Genomic DNA, 25,989 nt, shown 5'->3' with positions numbered 1-25,989 from the left:
GCTTGTGACTTGGAGGCTACCGAAGGGGGTTATAGGTTCTCCACCCATGGTCTAGATACCACTTAGACTTGTCTCAGTGCAAAGTACTCAACTAGATCATCTATCGAGGTCTTTTCCAGTCCTTCATTTTTATGATACAAGTGAAATTCCTGTATCTCTGCAATGAAGAGATTTACTTGCTTTTGAAAATACGTTGAGATCCTCGGGTGGAAGGTGTAATAGATGCAAAGCATTACGCCTACCAGCAGTACTTCAAGCTTATTTTAGTATGCATCTTTGCCTTGGTAATTCTTTGATTTGGGGGGGAATAGTTATTCCAAAATAGCTTATTTTGACATAGCACATCTACATTAGGGAAGCCTGCCTCGTACTAATTTTGAGGCTTTCCTACAATGTAGACGTGCTATGTCAAAATAAGCTATTTTGGAATAACTAGTCTGGAATAATTTATTCCAAAATAACTGTGCAGTGTCCTAGGTGAATGGGAGATAATGAAGGAAAACATTCAGTGGGCGATATTTGTCCCTTTCAGTCAATAGTATTCCTATCATGAACTGGGATTGCACTAGTAGAGCCCTGTGCAGATACAAAATTTTGTGTCCATATCCCCAAAAATGAACCATGGCTATCCATGGCTATAAAGCAGATACCTCTGGATTGGCACAGCTCTATGCACCAGTGCCTAAAGGCCTCACTCATTATTGACATGACACTGTACATACACACACAGGCTACGTCTACCCTGGCATGATTTTCCGGAAATGCTTTTAACGGAAAACTTTTTCGTTAAAAGCATTTTCGGAAAAGCGCGTCTAGATTGGCACGACGCTTTTCCGCAAAAGCACTTTTTGCGGAAAAGCATCCGTGGCCAATCTAGACGCGCTTTTCCGCAAAAAAGCCCCAATCGCCATTTTCACGATCGGGGCTTTTTTGCGGAAAACAAATCTCTGCTGTCTACACTGGTCCTTTTGCGCAAAAGTTTTTCGGAAAAAGACTTTTGCCTGAACAGGAGCAGCATAGTATTTCTGCAAAAGCACTGACAATCTTACATGAGATCATCAGTGCTTTTGCGGAAATTCAAGCAGCCAGTGTAGACAGCTGGCAAGTTTTTCCGGAAAAACGGCTGCTTTTCCAGAAAAAGTGGCCAGTCTAGACACAGCCACAGTGAAAAGATGGTTGCTGAGGCAATTGATTCAAAATCTAAGAAAAAACATATACCCCAATGATGAGAGGGAAAAAGGATCCCGACTACTAGAAAGCCAGAATTGTTCCTGCTTGCTTATGGTCACTAAAGATTTCACAATTCATTTCATATAAGGAGATGTGTATGACCCATTGTTCTAGCCACCTTGTGAATCTGGCCATTCTATTTTGCTGATCTAACTTCAACATTCCATGCCTCTTGAAAACAGTGTTTTCTGTTTCTGTCCTAAATTGTTTGCTATGTGCTATTCACACATCATTGCCATGTTTCCTCAAAGGAGATTGCTTTTATCAATGGGTGAAATGGTTTGATGTAGTAATAACTTGCATTTCTTTCATCCCTCCATGCAAGGATCACACAATGACAATAAATTGATCCTCGTCAACATGTGTAGGAGTGAAAATATTATAACTATGAAGAAATGTGGGTCACGCAGGAAGCCTGTCCCCAAACAAAGACTGGAACTCAGATTTTCTGCAGTGCTTTACCAGAAACTTCCTCCTTCTTCCTTAATGGTGTAAGGTTTATAAGCGTGTTGGGAACTTCTGCATGACAAGCACTCTATACATCTAAAAATGTTTTAACTCTGGATTAACTGCATGGCTGGCTCAGTTTTAAATGGATCCATATGCATTTCCTTTTTATCCTGAGAATAAATTTCCAGCATGGTGAGCAGGGGGTTAGCTGTATGACTCCTATTACTGTTAACTTTATTTCAGTAATGAGGTGATAGATGTAGTACAATCACAGAAGCTCACATAATCACAGCGATGAGACACAGGCATGCTGCAATAAATACTGTTCCGGAGGATGACACTGACAGCATTGATAGATTACACTGAGGCTGGCAGAACAGGTGTCAGAGGCAAAATGATGAAGTGAGGTTGAAGATCATGCTTCAGTGTGCAATAATAAAGGATGATAAGGAACAGCATTAGCATAGCTATGAAGGACAAAGACACTAGTCATGGATAGGATGGAGACAGTGAGAATACTCAGCATTCTCAACTTCCACTGAAGCCACTAGAAAAAGAGAATTTCCATGATTGAGCCTTTGAAGATAATGAGGAATAACATAGGGATGATCATGGGGGTATCTAAACTATGGCTTCACAGGTACAGGAAGTCCCCGGGTTACATGGATCTGACTTACATCGGATCCCTACTTACAAACGGGGTGAGGCAACCCCGCACTAGCTGCTTCCCCCCAGCAGACCAGGGAGACGCGAAGCTAGCGCCCCCCTCTCCCGCCCCAGCAGACCAGGGAGACGCGGAGCGGCTTTTCTCAGCAGACACCTAAGCTTAAGAATAAAGGACTGAGGGAAGTGAGGTGTGGGAGAATAAAACTGAGCTCTGGAGAAATGTTTGGCTAGAGTTTCCCCTACAACATGTACCAGTTCCGACTTACATACAAATTCAACTTAAGAACAAACCTACAGTCCCTATCTTGTACGTAACCCGGGGACTGCCTGTATAGCACCTGAGCTGTCATAGCATGGATGTTTCTTATGCCAATAGAAAGTGTTTTTCTATCCATATAGTTAATCTATCACTCCATGACATGGTAACTATGTCAATGGAAGACTCCCTAAGTGCTGTCATGTTAGTCTTGTCTACAGTGGGGCTTAGTTTGACCTAGCTACCTTGCTCAGGGTGCAAAATTTTTCATAGCCCTGAGCAACATAGCTAGATCAACCTATGATTTAAATGTAGACCAGAAGGTCAAATCCACTAATAGAAAGAGAGCTACAGGACTAGAGGGGATAAAGGTGGGTTGGGAAGTAGCATGAAAACACATTACTATTGCAGCTCTGTTACTTTGAATAATAGTTTTCCACCTAGAATTAGGGTTGGAAAGATTTGAGGAAAATTAGCAGATCCATTAGGATACAATTCCCCTCCTACAGCATAAAACCAAAAATAAAGCCTCTATTGATAAGTAAAATTGAAAGGAACAGTTAGATATGTTGCATTTGCAGACAACTTTGGGGCCCCTTTGTCAGTTGTTAGTTAATAAAAATAGTTGTGAAATATTATGATCGCATGTGATGACTGTAGGCTACTTTATTGTTTAAAGCCACAGCCATAAATTCAAACTCTTAAATTAGGCTCCTAAATAAATGTCCTCATTTTTCAGAAGTGCTGAAGACTCATTATAATGGGAACTACTGAGGGAAAATAAGTGAGGGTACTTATTTAAATAGCAATCTATGACCTTAGAAGCACAAATTTTCAATTTATGTAGCTCATAAAAATTCCAAAGCAAAGAATCCAAAATTCGGAATGCTTTTGACAATATAGTTAAAAAACACAAGTTAAGAATCAAGTTAAAGAAAGTTAACTTTAGCAGTCTGTATTTTGATTACTAACATTTAAAGTGTTTGTTTTTCTTTTAAAGAAGAGAATTTTAGAAAACCCACAAAGAAACCACATATCTTAGAATGAAACATCATGTCAAAATATATAATAGTCCATTCCAACTAAAATATAACCATTGTAGATAGTGCAGTATGGTGCAGAACAAACCCCATTTTACAACTGCCTTGAAGTGCTGTGGTAACTCCTAAATCTGCTTAATGCCTTATCCAAAGTATTCTTCATCTGGACTGACCAAAGTATAAACTGGTTGATTTTATTTTAGTAGGGGGACTCTGGAGACAATAATCTGTTCTAGCTTGTCTTTTGTGAGCCTCTGATTTTAACACTATAGCTAGTACATCTGAGACACATTCGTGACATGAATAAAGTGTCTCTCAGTTCACTTGGATTTAGTGTCTTGGGAGAAACACTTGAATGGGGAAGCTGAATTGTTCCCACACTAGCCTTCCCCCATCATGTCCTTGGAACACAGTGTTTTTTGTTCTTCCATCCCCATTTGCTACAGTGTCTATTGTCACTGCAGATGCTCAAGCATAGCATGGAGAGAACTGATCAATATTTATTTGTTGTGCAGCTCTATATTAACTACATCTCACTTTCCTTTTGACGGTGACACATATCACATGCCACTGCTGCCGCTGCTATGAGAAACAAGAATTTTGGAAAGCATATTCATTATACGGCTGTTAAAAGTGACAGAGCTTGCAAACCTCACCCTAATGGGGTACCTGAAAATCAACATCTCCATTTGATTAAATGACTTCCAGCCAGTCACCTTTCCCCCTTTAACCTTGATGTAGCAGGGCTGTGACGAGTGCACATAGTGGATCATCAAAAACATTTAATCTGTGCTCACAAATAGACAGCTTAGTTTATTTTAATGGCCTGGTCCCTTGCAGAGTTTCTATCACAAACCTTACTTTTCAGGATTGAATCTCTCAGCTGTGGGAAATAAGATCAAGTGGAAAGCTTGATGACATTGAAAATCCCTGTTCGGTCCAAAGCCTGTATCCCGTACCCAACCAAAATACTCATTAACTTTCAAAGGAATTTAGCCTGTCTTCTGGATTTGGTCCTTAAACAATTTTGTAGGACTCAAAGACCATTTATTAGGGTCAGAAAAGTGACTTTGTATAAGTGACAGCTTATTTAACAGATCTGCTCCTGGTGCATGTTCCAATTCTCTTCTCATTTAGTGACAATTAAATGGCACTAACAGATTTATTGGAGCATAAACTTTCATGGGCAAAGACTGCATGCATCTGAAGAAGTGGGTCTTTGCCCATGAAAGCTTTGCTCCAGTAAATGTGTTAGTCTATAAGGTGCTACAGGACTTCTCATTGTTTGTGACAATTAAATGTATTCCTATTATCTTTACAGAACAAAGACAGAACAGAGAGGAAGCTGGCTTTTAGTGTCATTAATCTGAAGAACAAAATTTGGTCTCAGTAGTGATGGTCTCTTATAATTTTATTATGAGTCTTGTAACATCTCCCCCTCCACCCCCCCCCCCCCCCCAAGTCCCAGTTTCTGGAATCAAATCATTCACCTGACAATTTCAACTTCCATTTAAGAAAAATATTGTAGGCCTCATAGTTGCAAAGAAAAGCTTCAAACCCTGAACATTAAGAGATCCAGCACCAGAATGCAAATAAAAATAAATTTTAAGCTTTTAAAAAAAATCTTATGATTTAAGGCAATTTCTTGAGTTTTTAACCCATGATTATTGAGTATTCAGGTTTGATTAAACTGAATTGGATTTTATTCTGGTTCATCTATCATCAGCAGAATTATTAACTCATTTACAGCTGCAGAACCTTTAGCATGGTCCAGAAAGATCTCACTTGACTCTCCAATCCCAGTTTGGGTTTACAGAACAAGCAGTTCGAAAAAAGCCTCTTTACTCTGAGAGGGTATGTCTACACTACAGTGTTAATTTGAGTTAACTTTATTCGAAATAGTTAATTCGAATTAAGCTAATTCGAAATAATGCATCTAGACACAAAAACTATTTCAAAATAGCGTTTTGCTATTTCAAAATAGTGCGTCCACACTGAGTGGACCCTGAACCAAAGTTATGGCAGGCCAGAACCATGCCGGCAGGGCATCAGGTTAGGACTTAGTGTGTGGGGCTGCTGCCTGAGGATAGCTGAGCTCCGTGCTTAAAGGGACCCTACCCTCCACCCCGGACAGACAGTTCTCAGGGTTCCCCGCTTGCTTGTCTATCTTGATGAGAGACAGCAAAGCAGTCCTGTCTTGGAGTGCCCTAAGTGCCCATACTCGGGACACCACAGCACTTGGCTACATGGAGCCAGAGCTGCCCCTGGGCACGCTGGTGCGTCTCGGGGGTTGTTGCCATCAGCCTGGCTGCACTCACCGCAGGCTGCCATCTGGGAGGTTCATCGGGGGGACTGTCAGTATCCAGGGGGCCCTGCGGGAGAGCTTCAACCCCAAGGAGCACTAACAGTCTCCCTGGTCCGCCCCATTCCTCGTGCCCCATTCCTCCCTCATATCCTTCCACTTACCCCTCCCTAGCCCCCCCTTCCTGAAGTCAAATAAAATACATTTTTTTTTCAAAAATAGAAACTCTGTTTATTTAACAAAACAGCAGGAGAGAGGGGGATGAACTTCTGAGGAGGCAGGGGAAAGGAGGCAGGAGACGGGAGGAGAGAGGCTGGGAGAGGGGAGGGGGAAAATTGGGTCGAGGGAGCTGGAAGGGAGAAGCAAGGGGAGGAAGGGTGAGGGGAAGCTCAACGCTCAAGAGTGGGGGTCTCGTCGGGCCACATGTCTTCCAGCACGGCAGGTGCGGGGGCCTCGGCATCCGTGGGAGGAAGGGGAGGAGGGTGTGGAGGTTGAGGAGGGAGAGGCAGGAGGGGGAGGAGCAGTGGGAGGAGGAACAGTAGCTTGGGGGGCAGCAGGCGCTGGAGCGGCACGAGGCAGCACGCTCTGCACCAGGGTCTACAGATGGGTACAGATGGCACGACCCTGGGCAAGCAGCCCCCTCCGGAACTCCCATTCTTCCTGTGCCCGCTTCTCCATGATGCGGGTCAGGGCTCGCAGGGCCCCCAGGTGCTGCTCTCAGTGCCCCTGTCGTGTTGCGGTCATCCTGTGGAACCCTCGGGTGTGGGAAGATGTCTCATGTGGGATGGTGCGCCCTGCATGTGCAGCTGGTGCGGCTGTGGAGAAAGAAGAGAAGTGGTCAGTTCTCTCTGGGGACACAGTGGGTGAAGCCCAGCCCCCTCTGTGAGGTGAGGATGACCATGCCCTGCACCGTCAGAGCCGATGTGCTTCCACAGAGGCCATGGTCGGAATGTCTGGCTATCCCTGGTAGTGGGAGCTGCCCCCACGCTGCACCCATGCCCCTGTGCTGTGTATAGTATGGGTGAGGTGGGGGGAGATGTTAGAGGGGACTTGTGCAGGGAGGGTGTCCTGCTGTGTCCTGCCTCGGGGTCAGGAGCATGTCAGGTCTCTTCACACATGCGTGTGGCTATCAGGCCACAGCCCGTGTGGTGCACAGCTGGAGGGACCTGCCCAGGGGTGGCATGGCACGGCACATGCTCACACATGCACAGGTTGCTGCATGATCCGTGGTAGGCAAGGCCCATGCACGCAGTCCCTGGTCTCCCTTCCCGCCCCTCCTCCAGGAAGGTGACAGTGCTGGCACTTACATGGTGAGGCCTCCCCGGACGACCCTGGTGACTCCACTCCTGGGACTGCTTGGGGGGTCCTGCTGGCATGGCAACTCCTCCTTCAGACCCTGGTCAGGGTCCTCCAGTCCCAGCTCGTGGTCTCCCCAGGGTGGCACGGACCACACTGCCCCCAGGATGTGGTCCAGGGCGTCAAAATGGGGCAGGTGTTTGCCCCTGCTGAGGAGCTGCCCTGAGTGGCCCTGGCGTACCCCTGCCACAGCTCCTGGGTGCACCTTTGGCCTTTCTGGGCCATAGTGGCCGCTATGCGACTGTAGACAGCCACGTTCCTCTATCTAGTGTGGATATCATGCACATTGGGGGCCTGCCCCCAAACCTCAATGAGGTCCATAATCTCCCCACTAGTCCAGGAGGGAGCATGGCGTCTATGACCCCTGGCTGGCTCTTGGGCGCTGGGGGACTGGGAAGAGGATGGCTCGCTGGCACTGGCTGCCTGGCTCATGGTGGGGCCACTGGGTCAGTGGCAGAGACTGCTGGCAGGCCTGGATCTGGCATGTGCAGTCTGGCCAGAGTCTACCCCTTTAAGGGCTCCAGGGCTGTGGGAGAGGAGAGGAGTTTTCCTTGTTTGGCCCAAAGTGGCCACCAGGGGAAACTGGGAAGGGCTGGAGGCCAGCTAATTCGAATTAAGTATCTACACAGCACTCATTTTGAATTAGCTATTTCGAATTTGGCGTTACTCCTCACAGAATGAGGATTACCAAATTCGAATTAAGCGTTCTGCTATTTCGAATTAATTTTGAAATAGTGGTTTGCATGTATAGATGCTATTAAAGTTAATTCGAAATAACGGCTGTTATTTTGAATTAACTTTGCAGTGTAGACATACCCAGAAAAATTTGCTCTGAAGTCACCTGAGACACAAAAATCACAAAGCCTCTTGATACTTTTAGAGAATAACTTTTCAATCTAAATTAAGGCAACTGACTGGACTTGATGACCACTCAGGTTCCCTTTCAGTTCTAATATTCTATGATTTTTGGCCCCCTACTGAACCTCAGAAAGGTTTTTGTTTACACAGCTCCCAGTACCAAAAGGAAAGGGAAGGGTCAATGAGAAATCAGGACTCTGAAACTGAGGCTACAGCTACACTATAGCCTTCTTCCAGAAAAGCTTATGCAAATGAAGCACATCGTGGAATATTGCTGTGCTTTATTTGCATAATTAATTAGAAGCCACTTTTGCGCAAGATATTCCACGCTATGCTTCATTTGCATAATTAATTAGAAGCCGCTTTTGCGCAAGAGGCTTTTGTGCAAAAAGGAGCTGTGTAGATGGCTCCTTATTGCGCAAAACCCCCCTCTTGCACAAGAGCCATTCTTCCTCATTTTTTCAAATGATGCAAATGAAGCATAGCAATATTCCACGTTGTGCTTTATTTGCTCCCACACACTGAACCCCTCACTTTTTGCCTCACCCTAGAGCCTGGGAGGGGCTCACAAAATCTACTAACTCCAGAATCCCAAAAGAGTTAATCTGGCCTATGGAAAGTCCTTAACCTTGGTCTTCCCTGACCCTCTTTCTCCCTCCACTATGGAGCCGGAGCACCAGGGGAGTGAGGTGTCTCAGTTGGGGTTGGGATTTGTGGGGTAGGTTTGCCTCTCACTGTTGTATGACCCTTGACTGATGTTTCTGTGGATCAGTGGCTCCAACCCAAAAAAGGTCTCCCATTCCAGCTAAATAACGACAACATTGAAACCTTTCATTTTGGACATCAATTAATATTTTACTTTATTTAAAATGAAGCTTGGTAAACTAACATGAGAAAGTCAAAGCGCTTAATCTATTTAATTATTCTGATTAATAATACTTCCTTTCTTACAAGTTATATATGTCTCCTTACGTTATAGCTCTAGAAACCTAATATGAATAATTTAGTATTTAAGGTATTTAGAGATAAGTAAAGGCATTTTGTCATCATGGATGGTTGGCTTGTGGTCCATGGAAAGGTTTGCTTTGAGCAGGGTGGGCTGCAGGCCAAAAAGTTTGAGAACTTCTGTCTTATGGTAACCTCTGCTGGTTGATCAAAAGCGTTACACTGGTGTTGGCCTCACAGCCTCCCTCTGTAGCAGTTGGTCCCAACAAAGACTAAACATAAGAAGACAGCTGAGATTGTAGGAAGCATGTTGAAGTTAATTACTCATAATTGGTATGGACTTTTTAAATACACTGGGATTCCAAGTTTGTATATTATGCAAACCATAAATGGTCCTGCCATCCTGGAATGAGTTTATTTGCTGGGATGACAGAGCCATGAAAATCATGATGGGGTGGCCCTGAAAATGCAATTTGCAAACATTTGAGAGGGGATGCAATTCTCCACAGTCCATACAGAGTCTGTACATCTGGAAGCTTCGTTTTTCATGCCATGTGTGGATCAGGACTGACTTTTTTCAAAACTGATTGAGCTGCCCAGGCAGTTTCCCACTCAGTCAGGGCCGGATTAAGGAGGGGGCTAGCCGGACGGTTGCCCGGGACGTCAACCTATGGAAGGCACCTGATGGCAGCAATAAGGGGCGCATAGTGGAACTTACAACTTCCATCAGGCACCGCGCACCCGGCTCCTGGATTGTGGGCTGCAGCAGCTTCCACTGGCCACCCTGCAGCAGCCGCTTGGGGCGGGGGCCGCGCTAACCCCCACAGTGCCAGCCAGCAGCGCCCTTCCCCCCGCAGCCACGGGGCCCTGCATGGACTGCCCCGGGCGGTCCCAGGCTGCGTGCCAGCGGGGGTAGCTGGGCTGGGCTGGACACAGGCATCCTGCCGCCACCAGCTCCATGTGCCCTCCTCCACGCGCCGGGACAGGGCTGTGCATGCGTCCTCCCACACGTGCTGGCACGGGGCAAGGGTCACGCATACACACTCCCCCAACCCAGGGCGCAATTAAATTGTCTGCCCGGGGCTCCAGAATGGCTCGGTCTGGCCCTGCACTCAGTTATTCCTTCCTTTATCGTATCACCTTATCAGAATGTTGAACTTTCTACTTACAAAGCTCTAAAAGAGCGAGATATAATTTGTATTACACTCATACAAAGAGGCCCCAGCTGGGATCAAGGCTAATCGTAGGAGGAACTGTAGATACAATAAAGACCTTGCCCTACGGGAGGGGAAATAGAAGCACAGAGAGATGAGTGACTTACCAAGGAGGACACAGCAGATCAGTGACAGGGCTGGGAATAAAACTCAAGTTCCTTGCCTTTCACTTCAGTTCTCTGTCCACTGGTCACTCAGTACATTGAGAGAAAATATTTACTTTATATCAGGAGAGCAGGGCCCAATTTCAAGCTCCCACAAAACTGACAGAAGATCAGATATGATCTGTCTCTACAATTAGCTATCTGCAATCTCAGCTATGTGCACCACATACTTGGAATCCCCTTTCTGCTGCTCAGTACCATCTATAACAGTAATTTGTGGTCTTCCCTGCCCATATGAAATTCTGCTTTCTCAAACCACATAGCGCTTGCTATCTGGTCTTATTTTCCATACTGAAGGGTCTCACAAGCCAGGGAGAAATTGTGATCACACTGGCTCTCTCAAAGTCTTGGTCTAAATTTGTTTGCTAGCATAGCCACAATGGTCAGAGGTGTGATTTTTTTTCACATTCCTAACCAACACAGCTAGGTGTGCAAAAACCTGAGGCTGTATATATATATATATGACAGAGGCTACTATCATAGTTACAGTGCTGCATCTGTAGCACTGTAGGATAGACATGTGCTACATCCAGGAGGGGGATTGTTCCATTACTGGTGTTAATCCACTCCTCTGAGAGGCAGTAGCTAGGCCCATGAAGAAGGCTTCCATCAACCTAGCTGTGTCAGAGGTGGGGTTTTTTTTCCTGGGGGGGGGGGTCCCGGCCCAGCATGGTCGTTCTCCACACAGTACATGGTGCAGTACGTTAGGTTGTCTTAACTACATCTTTCAAGTGGTGAATTTTTCACATCTCTGAGTAATGGAGCTAGGACGACTTCAAATTTTAGGTTCAGGCCAGGCTTTGTGGTAGATGCAGTTGTACTGGCAAAATACAGTAAACTTCCGATAATACGTCACCTTTAGGACCCAGGGGGTGCCGGATTATCAGATTTGCCAGACTATCAGAAGGAGGGGGCTATGAGGGGTCTGGAGTGGGGGGGGGATGCCACCCCAGACTCATAGCCCCCCCTTCCGATAGTCCGGCTCTGCCCCAAGCGTCCCTGATTCAGCCGCTGCTGGTCAGTTTCAGAAGCGGCTGAATCAGTGACGCCTGCAGCAGAGCAGCTGGAGTGCTGCCGGGTTGGTCCGGTAGCGCTGCTCTGCCCCAGGTGTCCCCAAGTCAGCCACTGCTGATACTGACCAGCGGCTGACTCCAGGAAGCCGGAGGTAGAGCTGCTCTGCCCCAGGCTTCCTGGAGTCAGCCGCTGGTCAGTTTCAGCAGCGGCTGAATCAGGAGGCCTGGGGCAGAGCAGCTGGGGTGCTGCCGGGTTGGTCTGGTAGCACCAACTCTTGGCGCTGCGAGACCAACCCGGCAGCACCCCAGCTGCTCTGTCCCAGGTGCTCCCAAGTCAGCCGCTGTTGAAACTGATCAGGGGCTGATTCCAGGAAGTCCGGGGCAAAGCAGCTCTGCCTCCGGCTTCCTGGAGTCAGCTGCTGGTCAGTTTCAGCAGTGGCTGAATTGGGGACAGCTGGGGCGCTGCCGGGTTGGGTCCCACAGCCCCGAGGGGCAGCGCCACGGGACCTACCTGGCAGCGCCCCAGCTGCTCTGCCCTATGCGTCCCCGATTCAGCCGCTGGGCAGTTTTAGCAGCGGCTGAATCGGGGAACCTGGGGGCAGAGCAGCTCCAATGGTCCGGCTGCCCGGAGCACTTCTGGGTTCCTAATGGTGCCGGACCATCAGGAGTACCAGACCATCAGATGCCGGATCATCCGAGTTTTACTGTAGTCCTAAAAGTTGCATTTCCACTCAGGGTTTTAGCCAATATAGCTTTATTGGTATAGCTATATCTGCCCATCAGCGGGCAGTTGCCATGCCTCCATAATCATGCTTCCCCGAGCCCACCAAAAGCACTTTCCAGGGTATAACCTTGTATACTGTGATGATTGTTGGAGCAAGTTGCCATCGGAAGGCAGCAAATAGGAGAAAGGGATTGATATGAGTTGATAAAACTGCTGTCACAGATCCATGAGATATAAATTTTAAGACTTTTCATAGGGACTTGGTGGCATGCATATTATATTTTCCAAGACCTTATCTCACTTGAAATCTTTTGGAAAAGAATGCAGGAAAAAATGCAAGTGAATTTTCACAATTTCACGTATCATAATTTTTTAATTTTCACTTATGCCACATACAGTTTAATGATTATCACAACAGAATACCCTACAATGGAATAAATAATATTTTAACAAAGGGATGTCATAGAATACTGGCCACATTAGTCTCATTTCTTAATTGAGTAAATTGCTTTATCCCAAGGAAGAAATAAGAGGTACTGATTAACATTCATGAGCATAAAGTCAAAAACATTGGCAGAACACTAGGTGCACAGATATGATAAAGGCAGAAGACACTAGGAGTGAGCTGTTATATACACTAGAACAGCATAGTTTGCCTCAGTCCTGGGACTTTGACTTTCAGAAAACATAAATTTGCTCAGCATTTAGAAGCAATGGAAAAACCTTTCTCCCAACTTTCTTCTTGTAGACTGGCCTCACAGAGGCATCATTTAAACTGCAGCCTACAGGAGTGATAGGAAACTGCAGGGGGAACCAACATTGTATTCAATTAGCATATTAATTAGATTGACATCTCAGGCTAGAGGGTCCTCCGAGCAGCAAGGTCACAACCCCATGCTGGAATATCATTAATAAGCTGTTAATAGAACTACTGCAAAACTGGCTGCTAATCTAACTTCAGAGGAAGGCTAGAACCACAAATCCTGACATTTTAGTCTAATTACATCAGGATCTCATTAAAATCAGGATTCCCAAACACCTCGGTCCTTTTGCTTCGTGCGCTGCACAACCAGGAGTGAAGAGTTTTGGAGTTATGGTGGTGTGCAATACAAGCAGCAGAAACCTCAGTACTTCTTCTTGGGTTAAACTTCTCTAACCAAGACGGCAAATGCATCCACTCACAAAAACATGCAGAGTTCTCTTTTCTCTTTCATGATATAGGAACCAAAGGCTCCATGCATTCCAAAGGAGACTTGGCTAGGCCTGTTTAAATTGGAAGGCACACATACACCATGATGATGAGTAGAAAAAAACCCTGACAGAAGAGGGAAATGAGTGATTTTGGTCAAGATGAAGGATGCTTTTCTCGGAGATAATCTATGGATTGAAAGGAGTCAGCCAATGGCTACAAGAAGCATCAATATTTTCAGCAATTCCACATAAACCCAATAAATAATTCATAGTTACGTATAAAGGCTGCATTATGGATGCTGAAAGGTCCTCCAAGAGATAAGCTCAATAGGGATTCTTTACCTTTTAAGCACAAAAAATCCTTCTTCATATCTCCAGCAGTTAGTCTAAAGTCCATGTTCTTTGGGGATATCGTTTAACTTCAATGTACAGATGAAAGCTCTATTATGTCCTTTTCTAAGCTGATCTATAGATCAAATCCATTGTGTGCATCCTAAAAGGTAGCCCTTCAACTAGATTAACCCTTCAAAGGATTTCCTCCCACCCCTCCATGGCAGGTCTACAGTGTTTTTCCATCTAAATAGGAGAGGTTTTCCCAAAGAAATAAATCCGAAGCTTAGACTGTAAATCGCTCTCTTTGTCTTTGGAAATCTCAGGAGGAGAGTTTAAGCTCTTGGATGAGCAGCTCTTGTCTTGCTGCTCTAGACACAAATCCCCAGGTTGCTTTCCCCACACGAGTTCCGATTAGGCAGCTTTCAAACAGGCAGAAGCTCCGGGGGATACTCGCCGTAGCAGTACTTTGCAACAGGGTCTCTGTATGTGTTTTCGTGCTGCACGCTCTGTTGGGAAGAGAAGGAAAAGCCCTTAGGAACAGCCCTTAGGAACATGTGTTACTAAAAAGCAGCTCTCCAGTGTAAAATACCTCACTCCTCTTCCACACAAGGCAGAGGTGTTTATAGGATAGGGATGTTAGCCTATAGTCATGTAAATGATTAACTGATAAGACTGGGCTGATCGGTTAATCCTAAGGACCACATGCTCTCCCCGAACCTGCTGCCTCTGTATCAGAGGCAGCAAGCCGAGGAAGGCAAAGCTGGTGCTTGCAAGGAGGTAGCTCCCCTCAAGCACTGGATCCTGCAGAGCCGCCTGCCCCGCCATCCTCACACTGCTGCCTCTGTATCAGCATGGGGAGGGGGTAGCTGGCAGGAGCTGATATACGTGGGGAGCTGGCTTTTAAGATGGCTCTCCAAGCATGCCAATGCTGCGGAACTGCCTGCCCCCACTCCTTCCAGCCTCCCACATAGGCAGTGGGAGGGAGAGGTGGCTGGCGGAATGCTAGAACAGCCCCTGTCTGCAGAGAGCTTGGACCCCCAGTGAACAGGGCCTTTTGCTGCCATGTACTGCTGCCTATGGATCAGAGGCTATGTCTACACTATTGGATTTTCCTGGTATCCCAGAAAAACTCCGCTGTGTCCAGGGAACACGTCTGCTCTTCCGCTTTTTTGTGCGGAAGAGCAGATGTACTCTTTCGGAAGCCCCGTCTTCCTCCTCCCACGAGGAAGAAGGGCTCTTCCAAAAGAGGAGGCTTTTCTGAAATTTGGACCAGTGTAGATGGATTTCGGAAAAGCTTCTTCCAACAAAACCATTGGAAAAAGGTACACAAATTGCGGAGCACACTGGCTGCCAGCCCTGCCCCCAGGGACTATCAAATAATCATGTAAACACTAAAATTTGATGCGGTTACATGATTATTAAATTAAACAACATCTAACATCCCTATTATATGCCAATGACTATTTCACAGGCACGCCATCTTGGTATCTAGGTATTCTAACATAACTTAAAAAAATTTAGTTGCAACTTTACACCATTCTGTTGCTGAAGTGTAGCCAGAATTAAATACCAAGTGGGCTGGAGTCAGACTGCTCAAGTTCCCAGGAACACATTCTAATCAAATGTCATAGGAAAAACAAAACAAATCCGGGCTAGAGACAAAGGCGTTTCTCCCTCAATGCTCTAGAGACATTTGGATCAATTATCCTTGATTTATGGTGCAGGCATCATCTTTACTTTATAGCAGGAGCATCTGCTTAAGTGCATCCTACACAGGTGGAAGCATCACCCTCACCACCCCCTTCCAACAGGTAGAGTGTCTGCTTAGAACAAGACTCTGCTAACCAAGAAGCCTTGAATTGGCGGTGGTTTCAATTACAGGTACCCAGCACTGGTTTGTGTATTTTTAACATCAGTTAAAATTTCTATAGTCAGCAGACTTACAGAGGTGATTACCCAGATGTATTGTACTGTGAAGTAAACAATACAGGATTGCTAAAGCTGCTGGGAAAACAGGCATACTAATACAGTTGATTGGCCACATTCCAGCTTAGAATTCCCTTTACGGTGTGTCCCTAGTGCTAAGAAGAAATCAGTGTCCGTTTCTACATTGCTCTAGGAGAGCATCATGCCCCTAGTTTAGAGAGAAAGCTGCTCACATATTCCCCCAAGTCGGACTGATTAGAACAAGAACATGAGCCCACAAACATGTATGTATAAGAAATATACATTCATACATCAACACCACCCTTCCCATGCCACCGCATCTGACCTGGGATGAAGTCCTGCACTTGGCCAAGCACAACTCAAAGTGGTCTTCCACTGCCATGAAGAGGTTCTGAAAAGCAATAGCTGCACGGTTTAGGAACCGCTCCAGGAGCAGTTGCTGAGAAAGGCAGAAAAAATAAGCATCCAAGTCAGCTAGTTAAGGAAAGGGAATGGAGAACGGTGGATTTTTTTTGTTTATTTTTTGAGGGGTTTTGAACTGGGAGTTGGACTATTAAGGTGACAGCAGAACAGTTTCTCCAAACTGTTCTTGTTACTTTCTCTTCTTAGAAGTTTGCTAGCAATGCATTCTCCATTTGTTAATGATTGAATTCAAAGTGGCCTTGGATTGTGCTTGCTTAGTGGAATATAGTCAAGTGCTGCAGTGCCAACAAACAAGGATCATTAACAGTCTGGTGGCCATTGCTCCAAGGTAGAAGAAGGAAATCTGGTTTCATTTCCTGACTCAAAGTCCCTCCCAGCTTCTGATGCCTCATCAGTAAAATAGGGATACTTCATGAGATGCTTCATCAGTGCTTACAACTCAGACGCTACAGGGATGGAGGCAGTAAGTCGATTTGTGTTTGCCCAAGCCAACATCCCCTGCTACTAGACATTACTCCCAAGCTAATTCAGCAGCACGGAATCATGCCTCTGTTGTTACATACACCGTGCATCCCCAAAACAAATGCCAAAAAGCAGGCCCGTGGCACTTAATCTGACACAGAAAGCAGCAACAGTCATCTCAGTTCCACTCTAGCACTGCTGCCACCTTCACCTTGAGTTAAGAACTACTTGGAGGAGCAGCAAAGATGCAGTCCTTCCCTTTGAAGTCTGATGCCAGTTTTGTTGCACACCTGATCTGCATCTGAATTAGGGAAGTCAATGGGTAACCAGCATCACCTCCCCTTCCTGTCCCCCCCTTTAATCTGTTAACTGGTTAAACAAAGTGCTAGACACTATGTTTAACTGGTTAACCAGTTAATTGGGATTTTACATCCCTAATCTGAATGCCAGAATAATCAAAGGGCATAAATTTGCAGTCTAACAGTGACATCTGTTGGCATCCCACATTCCAGACATTCGGTTATTAATAAGTGTCCAAAAAGAAGTTTCACAAGCAGTGGAAAGTTATAATTAGATTTTTCTGGGATAACAGATGTAGTAGAAGCATAAGTAGAGTCATGCAAATCCATGGATATCCACTTTATGTCCACAGGTATCTATATCCACAGATGTAGATGTGTATATCTGGGGGTCATTTGTGTGGATATAGATATAAATTTTGTATCTGCACAGGGATCTAAGCATAAGACATGGTTGTTACTATAGTTGGTTGGAAAAAACTTTCACAGAACTGTATTCACTGAAAAACAGTTCGATGAAAGTCAGAATACGTCACAAAAATCATGTCATTTTGCCAACATTTTATTTTGGAGAAAAAAAGGAGTATCCAAAAACAGCTGGAATGAAACACTGATTTTTCTCTCTTTGGAAATGACTTTTTGTTTTGATTTTTTAAAAATGTTGTATTATATAAAATTTATTTTTTTTAAGTTTTATATTATATTAAAAAGGCGAATGGAAACATTTTAATCTTATCAAGAGGAAATGTATCAATTTAACCCAAAATAATGGTGTGGTAAGGCAAAGTGGCTTTTCTTCCATATAGAGAGAGTTACTACCCAATCCACTCCATTCCTCTTGCAGGAAGTATAAGAAAAGAGCAGTGCAGCTCAATTGTATAGAACCAGTGTGGTTAGAAAAGGTGTATCTACCTCCGCATCTGCATCGGCAAAAGTGAGCCATGGATATCCGCAGCCACATCCATGGATGTGGATACCCACAGCTATAAAGTGGATATCCACAAATTTGCAGGGTTCTAGATACAAAATTGGTATCTGTATCCGTATCTATAAAAAGAATCTGCAGCTAAGCACATTTTCATATGCAGAAGCAGATACCTGCAGATATCCATGGATGTATAGGACTCTACAGTTGTGGCCAGACCGGAGGAGACAGACGTTCCTCCTAGAGAGCTCATTCAGCAGCCCAGAATCATGCCTTTTCTGTTACACACACAGTGCATCCCCAGGACAAAGGCCAAAAAGTAGGCACACAGCACTTAACCTGACATGCTGGAAGCAGTAGCAACCTTCTCAGCTTCACTCTAGTCCTGCTGCTGAGTTAAACACTACACAGAGAAGCAACAAAGAAGAAGTCCTTCCCTTTGAAAGTCTGATGCCAGTTTTGATGCACATCTGGTCTGATCTGCATCTCTATAGGGTAGGTATCTGAATGTTAGGATAGTCAAAGGACATAAGCTTGCAGTTTAATGGTGAGAGAGAGCCTGAAAGTGGAAAAGGCAACCCACTACCCCAGGAGATGCAAGAGGAAGAGACGGGGGAAAGGCTGCTTGATTACAAGATTGAGAGCCAGGTCCTAATGGCAACGAAGCAGGAACAGTTGGTAAGAAGTAGCCCAGGGAAACAAGATTCTGGTCCAGTTTTGTTGCTGGGATGTGAGATAGCAACCACATGTTTCTCCACCCATAGCTAGGGCCCTGAGCCGGGACCTGGTGAAAGAGGGTGGGTGGGCGCTGTTTGGCACTTCACTAACCTTTAGGCCAGAAGGCTAGCACCAAAAACTTTAATTCTTGCTATTTGCCCCATCCAGGAGGCTACGGGCTATAAACTGTTTAATTGCTCTGCCCAAGCAGAGTGGGCCAGGGCCCTAACTTATGGTTACATGCCCAAGCCGGGAGGCAGAGGGCCACAGACTGCTGAAAAGCTTCGCCCATTGAAAGAGGGCCAGTGCCTTAGAGTCTGTAGTGCGCCACCAAAGGCCAGGGCTGCCAGATGATTTCTGGTATGTCATTTCCTCCTTGATGGGGACCTGTGTAGCTGGGTAGAAAGGCTGACAGACGTACTGACTACCCGATGCTGCCCAAAGAAAGCACTATAACTTGCAGGGAGGATGGTTACAAATGCATTTAAAAAAAAATCTTTCCTACAGAATTTTGAAAAAGTACCAGTCTCTTCTTTAGCCGGAATGAAGAAATCTCAAAATCCCTGGCAAAATGGACTTTCCATTGTCCACACACACACACACAACCCTAGCTGTTATTGTAAGACAATTTCTTACATGGTCCTAGCAGGTTTTCCCTGTTTTCAGGCTCCCCAATGACAAGGGCACACTTGGCCAGTTAGCAAATTAGGATGCTCAGCCGACTGAACAGCATAAGCACATGGAGCGCTGCTGGCTTTTCATGTACCTTGTTGGGCTGCAGACAGCAGGAAACGCAGTACTCGTACACGCTGCAACAACCGTTGGGCAGGCAGCTGTCACAACTATAGAGCTTTGTACTAGGCACATTGACGTTACAACAGCCGTTCACCAACAGGTCCTTCCTTTCACAGATGTAGCCTGAAAAACAGAGGAAATAGAAGCCATTTACAGAAGTCTCTCTGGTGCTCCTTCTGTTGGAGCAGGGTGAAGTAAAGCAATGGGACTGAAAGAGAGAGAGCATGCACATGTTCAGGACCCTGTCATCTGAGAATGGGCAAGTTTGAGAAATGCTGCTATCCCTCAACACCCAAGTGGCCCAGCAGATGCCCTTTGGAAATAATCACTCTTGGCCAGTCTGTCTCAAAACTCAGCAATTTGTAGATAAAATACATTGTACTAAAATACATTCTAAGGATCAAAACTCACACGCTTCCAAAATGTTTCATAATGCCATATATTTGGGGGCAGGATAATGGTTGGTACAGCTAGATATATTCAAACAACTTAACAATGACCATTTGATAAGGGTGAGTGGCCAGTGGCCTTAGAGCTCTGTTCAATTGAACACAAAAAGGAACTAAGGTAGTTAGACTACAGCTGCGCCACCTCACATTATGAACCAGTCAGATCTCAGGGTGGACCCCCACCTACCCAAAGATCATAGCAATCAGGCATCCCAGTATCGGTTTAGTGGGTCTAGTAAATTCTAGAGATGTGAAGATTTAATTAGTTAACCATTAAGCCTCACCCTTAATGGGTTAGGCTTACCGGTTAAGGTTAACCAATGGGGCAGGAGCAGCTGACAGCCAGCTCCAGGCCTGAAGGGGGCCCACAGAGGACAGGGGCGGCTCTGGTGTCTTGGCTGGTGCAGGCCCTGCCAGTGGCAGGGAACAACATGGGCAGGAACTGATCTGGCTAGGCTGGAGCTACTCTTGCCTACAGTGGGGAGGAAATGTGTTCCAGCCCAGTGGTAGATAGGTGCAGCCCCCCTCCTGGTCCCCATTAAATCAGTTAACTGGTTAAACAACATGTTAGCCAATTAAATGGGATTTTACATCCCTAGTAAAGACATGCTAAATTGACGGCTGATTGCTCTCTCGTGGATTCCGGTATTCCCCCAGAATGAGACGTGAAAACGAAGTCCATGGGAGAGTTTCTTCCATTGACCCCCACAGTTGAGACCCTGCGGCAATTTTACCTATGGTATTGTCAGCTCTAGCCACACTATTCACATAGCCGGAGTTGTGCACCGTAGCTTAGCATTGCCCCATAGTGCAGTGTTTCCTGATTTTATTTGGCCACGGAACCCTTTTCAGCTTAAAATAATTTCAAGGAACCCCTAGGGTTCCCAGAGTAAAATTTGGCAAGCAAAAAAAAAAAAAAAAGCCCCACCAGACTTGGTTGAGCAAAAAAACCTGCAAAATACTCTGTCTCTTTAAGAGGGGGCAGGGCAAGGCTGCGTTCTCGCGGAACCCTTACTTTCACTTTGCGGAACCCTGGGGTTCCACGGAGCACCAATTGGGAAACACTGCCATAGTGTACAATGTATGTAATTAAGTAACCGTGTAACCGCTGAGAATTTCAGCAGTTTACACAATTACACATGGGGCAGCAGTTGGCTCCCATCTGCCCCCCACACTGTTGCAAGTGAGGGGTGGGGAGCCAGCTTTTAAGAGAAAGCAACACAGGGGAGCCAGCTTTTAAGATGTCCCTCCCATGCGTACCAGCTCCCACACACACACCCCTCCAAGCTACAGCCTCTGATACAGAAGCAGCAGTGAAGAGGGAGAGGACAAAGCAGGCAGCCCCCTGGAGCCAGTACATGCAGGGAGTTGACTTAAAAGTTGGCTCCCCTGCACTCTTGCCTGTGATACAGCAGTGCAGGGGGAGGGAGGCAGGCAGCCCCCGGGAGCCAGGATATGTGAAGAGATGGCTTTTAATCTATCTCCCAGCATGTACCGGGAGCCTGCGTGTAACCATGAATGTTAACCATGTACACATCCCTAGTGTACATCTGCCCTCAAAAACTAAGGTGGGCTAGGGTCATCTTCAGAACTTAGATGGGTCCTTTTAGGTTCTGCAGAAACTAAATCCTGCAGAAAGTATTCTACTCATTTCTCCAAGGCAATACTTAGCCAAATTCCAAGTCTGGCACTCTTAAAAATACATAAAAGTGAAATTACTGAAGTCCTGACTAAATTCAAATGTCAAGTAAATTTCCACTAGCGTAAATTCTTCTGCTGTAGGAAATGTTGTTTCACATGCTACTTCCCTACAATAGAACACTGTCTCCAGATGACATATAGGGAGGCATACCTGGGTGGTCGACAAATGCCTTTGATGTCGACCCCCGCGCGTCCAGACTACTGCGCTGAGCCGACAAACAGCTAATCAGCTGTTTGTCAGCTCAGCGTGGCAGCCATGTAAATTTAAATGAAGCGGCGATTATTTAAATCACCGCTTCATTTTCCTAGGCCTGGTAGCCTAATCTACATGCCTCTGTCTTCATTAAAATAAAAATGGTCGCCGCACTGTGCCGGCTCAGCTGATCGTTGGCACAATGCGGCAGTCAAGACATGGACTGGTCGACGAGGAAAGCCTTTGCCGACTGATCCTGTAAACTTCTTTTCAGGAGGCATAAGGGATCGTTGGCAAAGGCTCTCCTCATCGACTGATCTGCGTCTTGACTGTCGTGTTGTGTCGACGATCAGCTGAGCAGGCACAACACGGCAGTCATTTTTATTTTAATGAAGCGGGGGATATTTAAATCCCCACTTCATTGCCTATGTCGAGTAGTCTAATTTACATGCCTCTGTCGCCAGAGGCATGTAGTCTAGACATACCCATAGAGTGTTCGGGAATGTAGGCAATTATGTCTGGAGTGCTGTTCGGATAACTGCATTCATTCCAGATCTACCTGTTGCCATTACTGAACAGCCTGGCTTCAATTCCAGGTAGTACTCACTGTAAGGAAAGAGTATCAGACATTTCCACAAGAGAAGAATTTACTCTTATGGGAATGTAGGAGCGTGGAAGGAATTGCTATCAGCAAAGAGAGTACACACAGTGCTGAGAATCTTGGTTTACCAGAGAGGCTCTGATCATTGATCTTACCTAGCTCGTCTGTAATGAACAGCTTCCCCTGAACAGAATTTCTGCACTGGTTACTCAGCTGACTGCTGTTACCCAGGCTGAACTGCACTTTCCAGACGATGGGCTCATGTTCCTGAACTTGGAGAAGATTCCGATCGTGTACCGTCCTCTCTTCCTGCAGTGAAACACAGCAATGGAAGTTAACATGCAGTTCCTGTCTCTTACTCAACTCTATGCACCCTTCACTCTGCTGAGCTCGTAACTGTTGCAATTTCCAATACAGAGGTGAAACTGCAAGAAACTAAAGCAGCATGAGCTATCGCTCCAACAGTCAGAGACACTAGTTTACCATATACTGCGTATAACATTAAACCAACATAATGAAGATAAAGGGAGTTGTAGATATTAATAGCAGGACTATTTAACATGTCATAACTCAGACATTATTTTATACCATAAAAGTAGCATTCCCTTCACTAAGTAACTAACATGTATTAAAAGTTATTTTGCCATCTTCTCTCTTTTTCCTTTCCACCGGCCATCAGTCTTCTTTACAAAACAGGGTCACCAACCACAATAAAATGTGCAATTATACAAGGAACCCAAAGCACTTTGTCAACATTCACTTTAAATTAAGCCTTGCAACCTACTCCTGACAAGTTTACTAAATGTTGTTGTTCCCAGGTTAAGGATGGGAGAAAATGAGGAGGATAGTATTTAAATCTAGCTTTCCCAGAAACGTCTGCTAACTTTGGGTGCCCAATCTGAGACATGCTGGGCTTAATTTTCACTGATACAGCCCTTTTTTGACCTGAACTGGAGTCGTATAGAACTGCAGTTTCTCAGAACCTCTGAAAATCAGGTTCTGAGGATCTCTGACATCCCAAATCACTGGCCACTTGTAAAAAAATTGGCTTAGCTTAACATATAGGAAGTCAGTTGGGCAGTTATGGCAGATTCTGAAACTAAGAATCCCGACTCTAATCACTGAAACAAAATCTGCTAATCCTCCAGGCATTCAAAGCTGCTTTTTCTATTCGCTTAAAATAGAGATGTTGTGATATGTAATGGAGACAAATCAAGAACAATGGCCAGATTTATAAAACATTTGGATTGCCTTTGGAAAATCATATTATAGAATGCACTTTTAAATCTGCTTCAGGGGGTAGCCGAGTTAGTCTGTACAGGATAAACTTAAAAAACAACAAAAATACCATATACATGTTTTGTTAGTCTATTAAGTGCTACCAGATCTTTTGTTGTTCTTTACTTTTACATCTGCTGTGCATACCAAAAGAATAAAACAATCCAGGTTTTATGTGGGCATTGCTTAAAAAAGAACAGATGTCAAGAAATGTGGGCCTTACATTGGACTTATCGTAAGACTATAACAATTCTACGGCAAGTATCACCATCAGAAGAATATATTTTTCTTTAAACAAAGATTTAAATTACATGGATAATTGAACAGAGATCATTTACAAGGGAAGGGAAATTCCCTGGTCTTTAATAATAGATGGTTAGTTCATTAAAAAAAATAAACAGTTCACAGATGTAGACATTTTAACGTTACCCAAAGGAGTTAAGTACTCTCATTAGTTTTCACCATTTATATTTGCCTTTTTTTTTTTTTTTTTTTTTTTTTTTTTTTTGCAGCTCACTGAGGTCCCAATCCTTGGAACAGATTTACACATGCATAGATTGTAATAAACCATTAGGGACATTGCTTGGAGCAGCTAGTGACACTTTTTCTCCCTCCTGAGCCATACACAATGCTGCTATCCTGGGTGGAATAGTGGTTCACAGCAGACATCACAAGAGGACTCTTTGATCCCATAACATTTTTCAGTTGCCCTTTAGATTCCATGAACACATTGCTGATGTAAAACTTTCCCTTTGCACAAAATTTCAGATTTAGGCTCCGCACAGTCCCCTTAAATATTACTGATGAGGCGGGCTGAACAAAAGGAACCCTAGAATAAGATTTTGAGATCCATCATTAATGCAAGTTTTACAAAAATAGTACATCAGCATATTATTTTAAGTCTCTCTGCAAAACATTGTAAATAATTTACAAACTGCAACAGAAATCATGTTTAAAATCCCAGACTTTTTACTGCAAGTTTACACAGGGCGTGGGGTATTTTCTGCCTTAAGGAGCTCAGAGACAAGAGGTCCAAACCTGCAGCAATTACTATAATGTGTGGTCATACAATGGGAGGACTTCCAGTAGTAATAAGCACCATATTTGGCATTAAGTATTTCTGGGGGATTGGGCCTTGATCTACAGAGAAGGAGTGAAATGAGGCAGCAAGGGGGAAAGAAGAAAGGCAATACTGACCTGTTTGAAGGTACTGGTAAGGAAATAGATGAGGGAGAGTCCAAATACAATACCAAGGACCCAACGTTTCCTCAGCAGCCTTCGCCACACCATTGACATAAAGTGCACCATTCCCATATGCACCTTTGCTAACACTGCTGTGCTCTGGAACTGCTGGATTTTTTCCCTCTTCTCGTTCTACCTACAGCAGGTTCAGATTTTCCCTAGATTTTTTCTTATTTATCCTCCAATCACTCCACTTCCTGTTATCTGGGGAATGAAAAGAACCTCCAGATATAAACTAATTTTTTCAGGACTGCACTTTTCAGCTGCAAATCAAACTAGTTTGGGAAGACTCTGGAGAAGTTGGAAGAACGTTATTAAAAGAAAAGCACTATGGCTTAAATCCTAACAAGAAGTCTAGGACCGAACACAGAAAGAAAAGCCGCAGCTCTTCCTTCGTGAGCAACTATTTAAACAGAGCTGTTTAGGAGGTACACTTTTGAGGGGGTTCTCTCACCCGAAAATACAAACACAGCTACACTTAGGACCACCTAACTATCTTTACTCAGATATTTAGCAGGAAACGGAGGGAATCTAACAGAGCATTCTAGCTTAGAGAGGGAACCTTTGCTAAGCCAACGTGCCATGCAGTCTTCAGAAAAAGAAACCATCGCACCAGCCCGTACCTCTGTAGCTAGCCCCATTCCCCACCGTGACATGCTCCTAAAAGAGCATCCTAGGACGGATCCGGGGATTGCAGGAGTCTCCTCAGCCTGTCACCTCTCCTTCTTTCTCAGAAAAGGATCAATGCAAAAAAAAAAAAAAAAAAAAAAAACCCCACACACCCTATTAGGTCCAGACCCACCAAATCTGAAGCAAAAGTGGGGTTATTTCCTGCTTCTGCTGCTTGCAGCAAAGGAACCTAAACACATCCGCTAAGTGCTTCCGCTCCAGCTGCCCTCCGGATCCCAGCACATGATCCGCTGGAAGGCTGATAGGCTGCAGAAGAAGAGGAAGGGAGGGAGTTACTTTGTGTCTCTCCTGGAAGAGGTGGGGGAGTCGGAAGTCAGCCGTCACATGGGTGGCTTTGTTTATTCCTGTGGGTCTGGCAGGGTTTGGAGGATGGCCCTTGTGAGTGCTGGACACCCAGGGTAGGTGAAGAGGCTCTGTGCTTTTATCCTCCTATCTAACGTGATGTGGGGTTTTGTTTGTACCGTGAGACTGCATTTTGAAAGGGTGGGATTGTGACTAGTTGCGAGCCGTGTCTATATACGGTGC

General features: G+C 45.1%; 2 protein-coding genes across 12 annotated transcripts in view; one reads left to right on the top strand and one right to left on the bottom strand.

Moving 5' to 3' along the window:
• Positions 1 to 12,571: 12,571 nt before the first annotated feature.
• SPRING1 (SREBF pathway regulator in golgi 1) lies at positions 12,572 to 25,714 on the bottom strand. 6 transcript variants are annotated; one of them, XM_006128318.4, is made up of 6 exons: positions 25,577 to 25,714; positions 24,730 to 24,978; positions 22,410 to 22,563; positions 19,282 to 19,433; positions 16,015 to 16,128; positions 12,572 to 14,248 (listed from the first exon to the last, which is right to left on the bottom strand). In XM_006128318.4, exons 2-6 carry the CDS (start codon positions 24,844 to 24,846, stop codon positions 14,165 to 14,167), a joined length of 621 nt encoding a protein of 206 aa, XP_006128380.1. In that variant the 5' UTR covers positions 24,847 to 24,978; positions 25,577 to 25,714; the 3' UTR covers positions 12,572 to 14,164. The 6 variants fall into 6 exon arrangements, with proteins under 6 accessions (XP_006128380.1, XP_006128379.1, XP_006128381.1 ...); XM_006128317.4 differs by lacking the exon at positions 25,577 to 25,714 and adding an exon at positions 25,398 to 25,549; XM_006128319.4 differs by lacking the exons at positions 24,730 to 24,978; positions 25,577 to 25,714 and adding an exon at positions 25,398 to 25,558.
• Positions 25,715 to 25,717: 3 nt separating this feature from the next.
• RNFT2 (ring finger protein, transmembrane 2) overlaps positions 25,718 to 25,989 on the top strand; it is a 47,553-nt gene continuing 47,281 nt past the window's right edge. For 5 of the 6 annotated variants that reach the window (XM_006128314.3, XM_075898181.1, XM_075898180.1 and 2 more), the window contains exon 1: positions 25,725 to 25,862. Coding sequence is in view for 1 of the 6 variants with exons in the window: in XM_075898177.1 (XP_075754292.1) it covers positions 25,789 to 25,862 (74 nt within the window). In the remaining 5 variants the exon portion in view is untranslated. Of the gene's footprint in view, positions 25,863 to 25,989 lie in introns of all 6 variants that reach the window. The other variant, XM_075898177.1, reaches the window with a different exon arrangement.

Source organism: Pelodiscus sinensis, chromosome 15 (genome assembly GCF_049634645.1).
Source record: "Pelodiscus sinensis isolate JC-2024 chromosome 15, ASM4963464v1, whole genome shotgun sequence".
Lineage (NCBI taxonomy): Eukaryota > Metazoa > Chordata > Testudines > Trionychidae > Pelodiscus > Pelodiscus sinensis.
The sequence above is the reverse complement of the archived record's forward strand: the minus strand, read 5'-3'. Positions and strand labels throughout refer to the sequence as shown.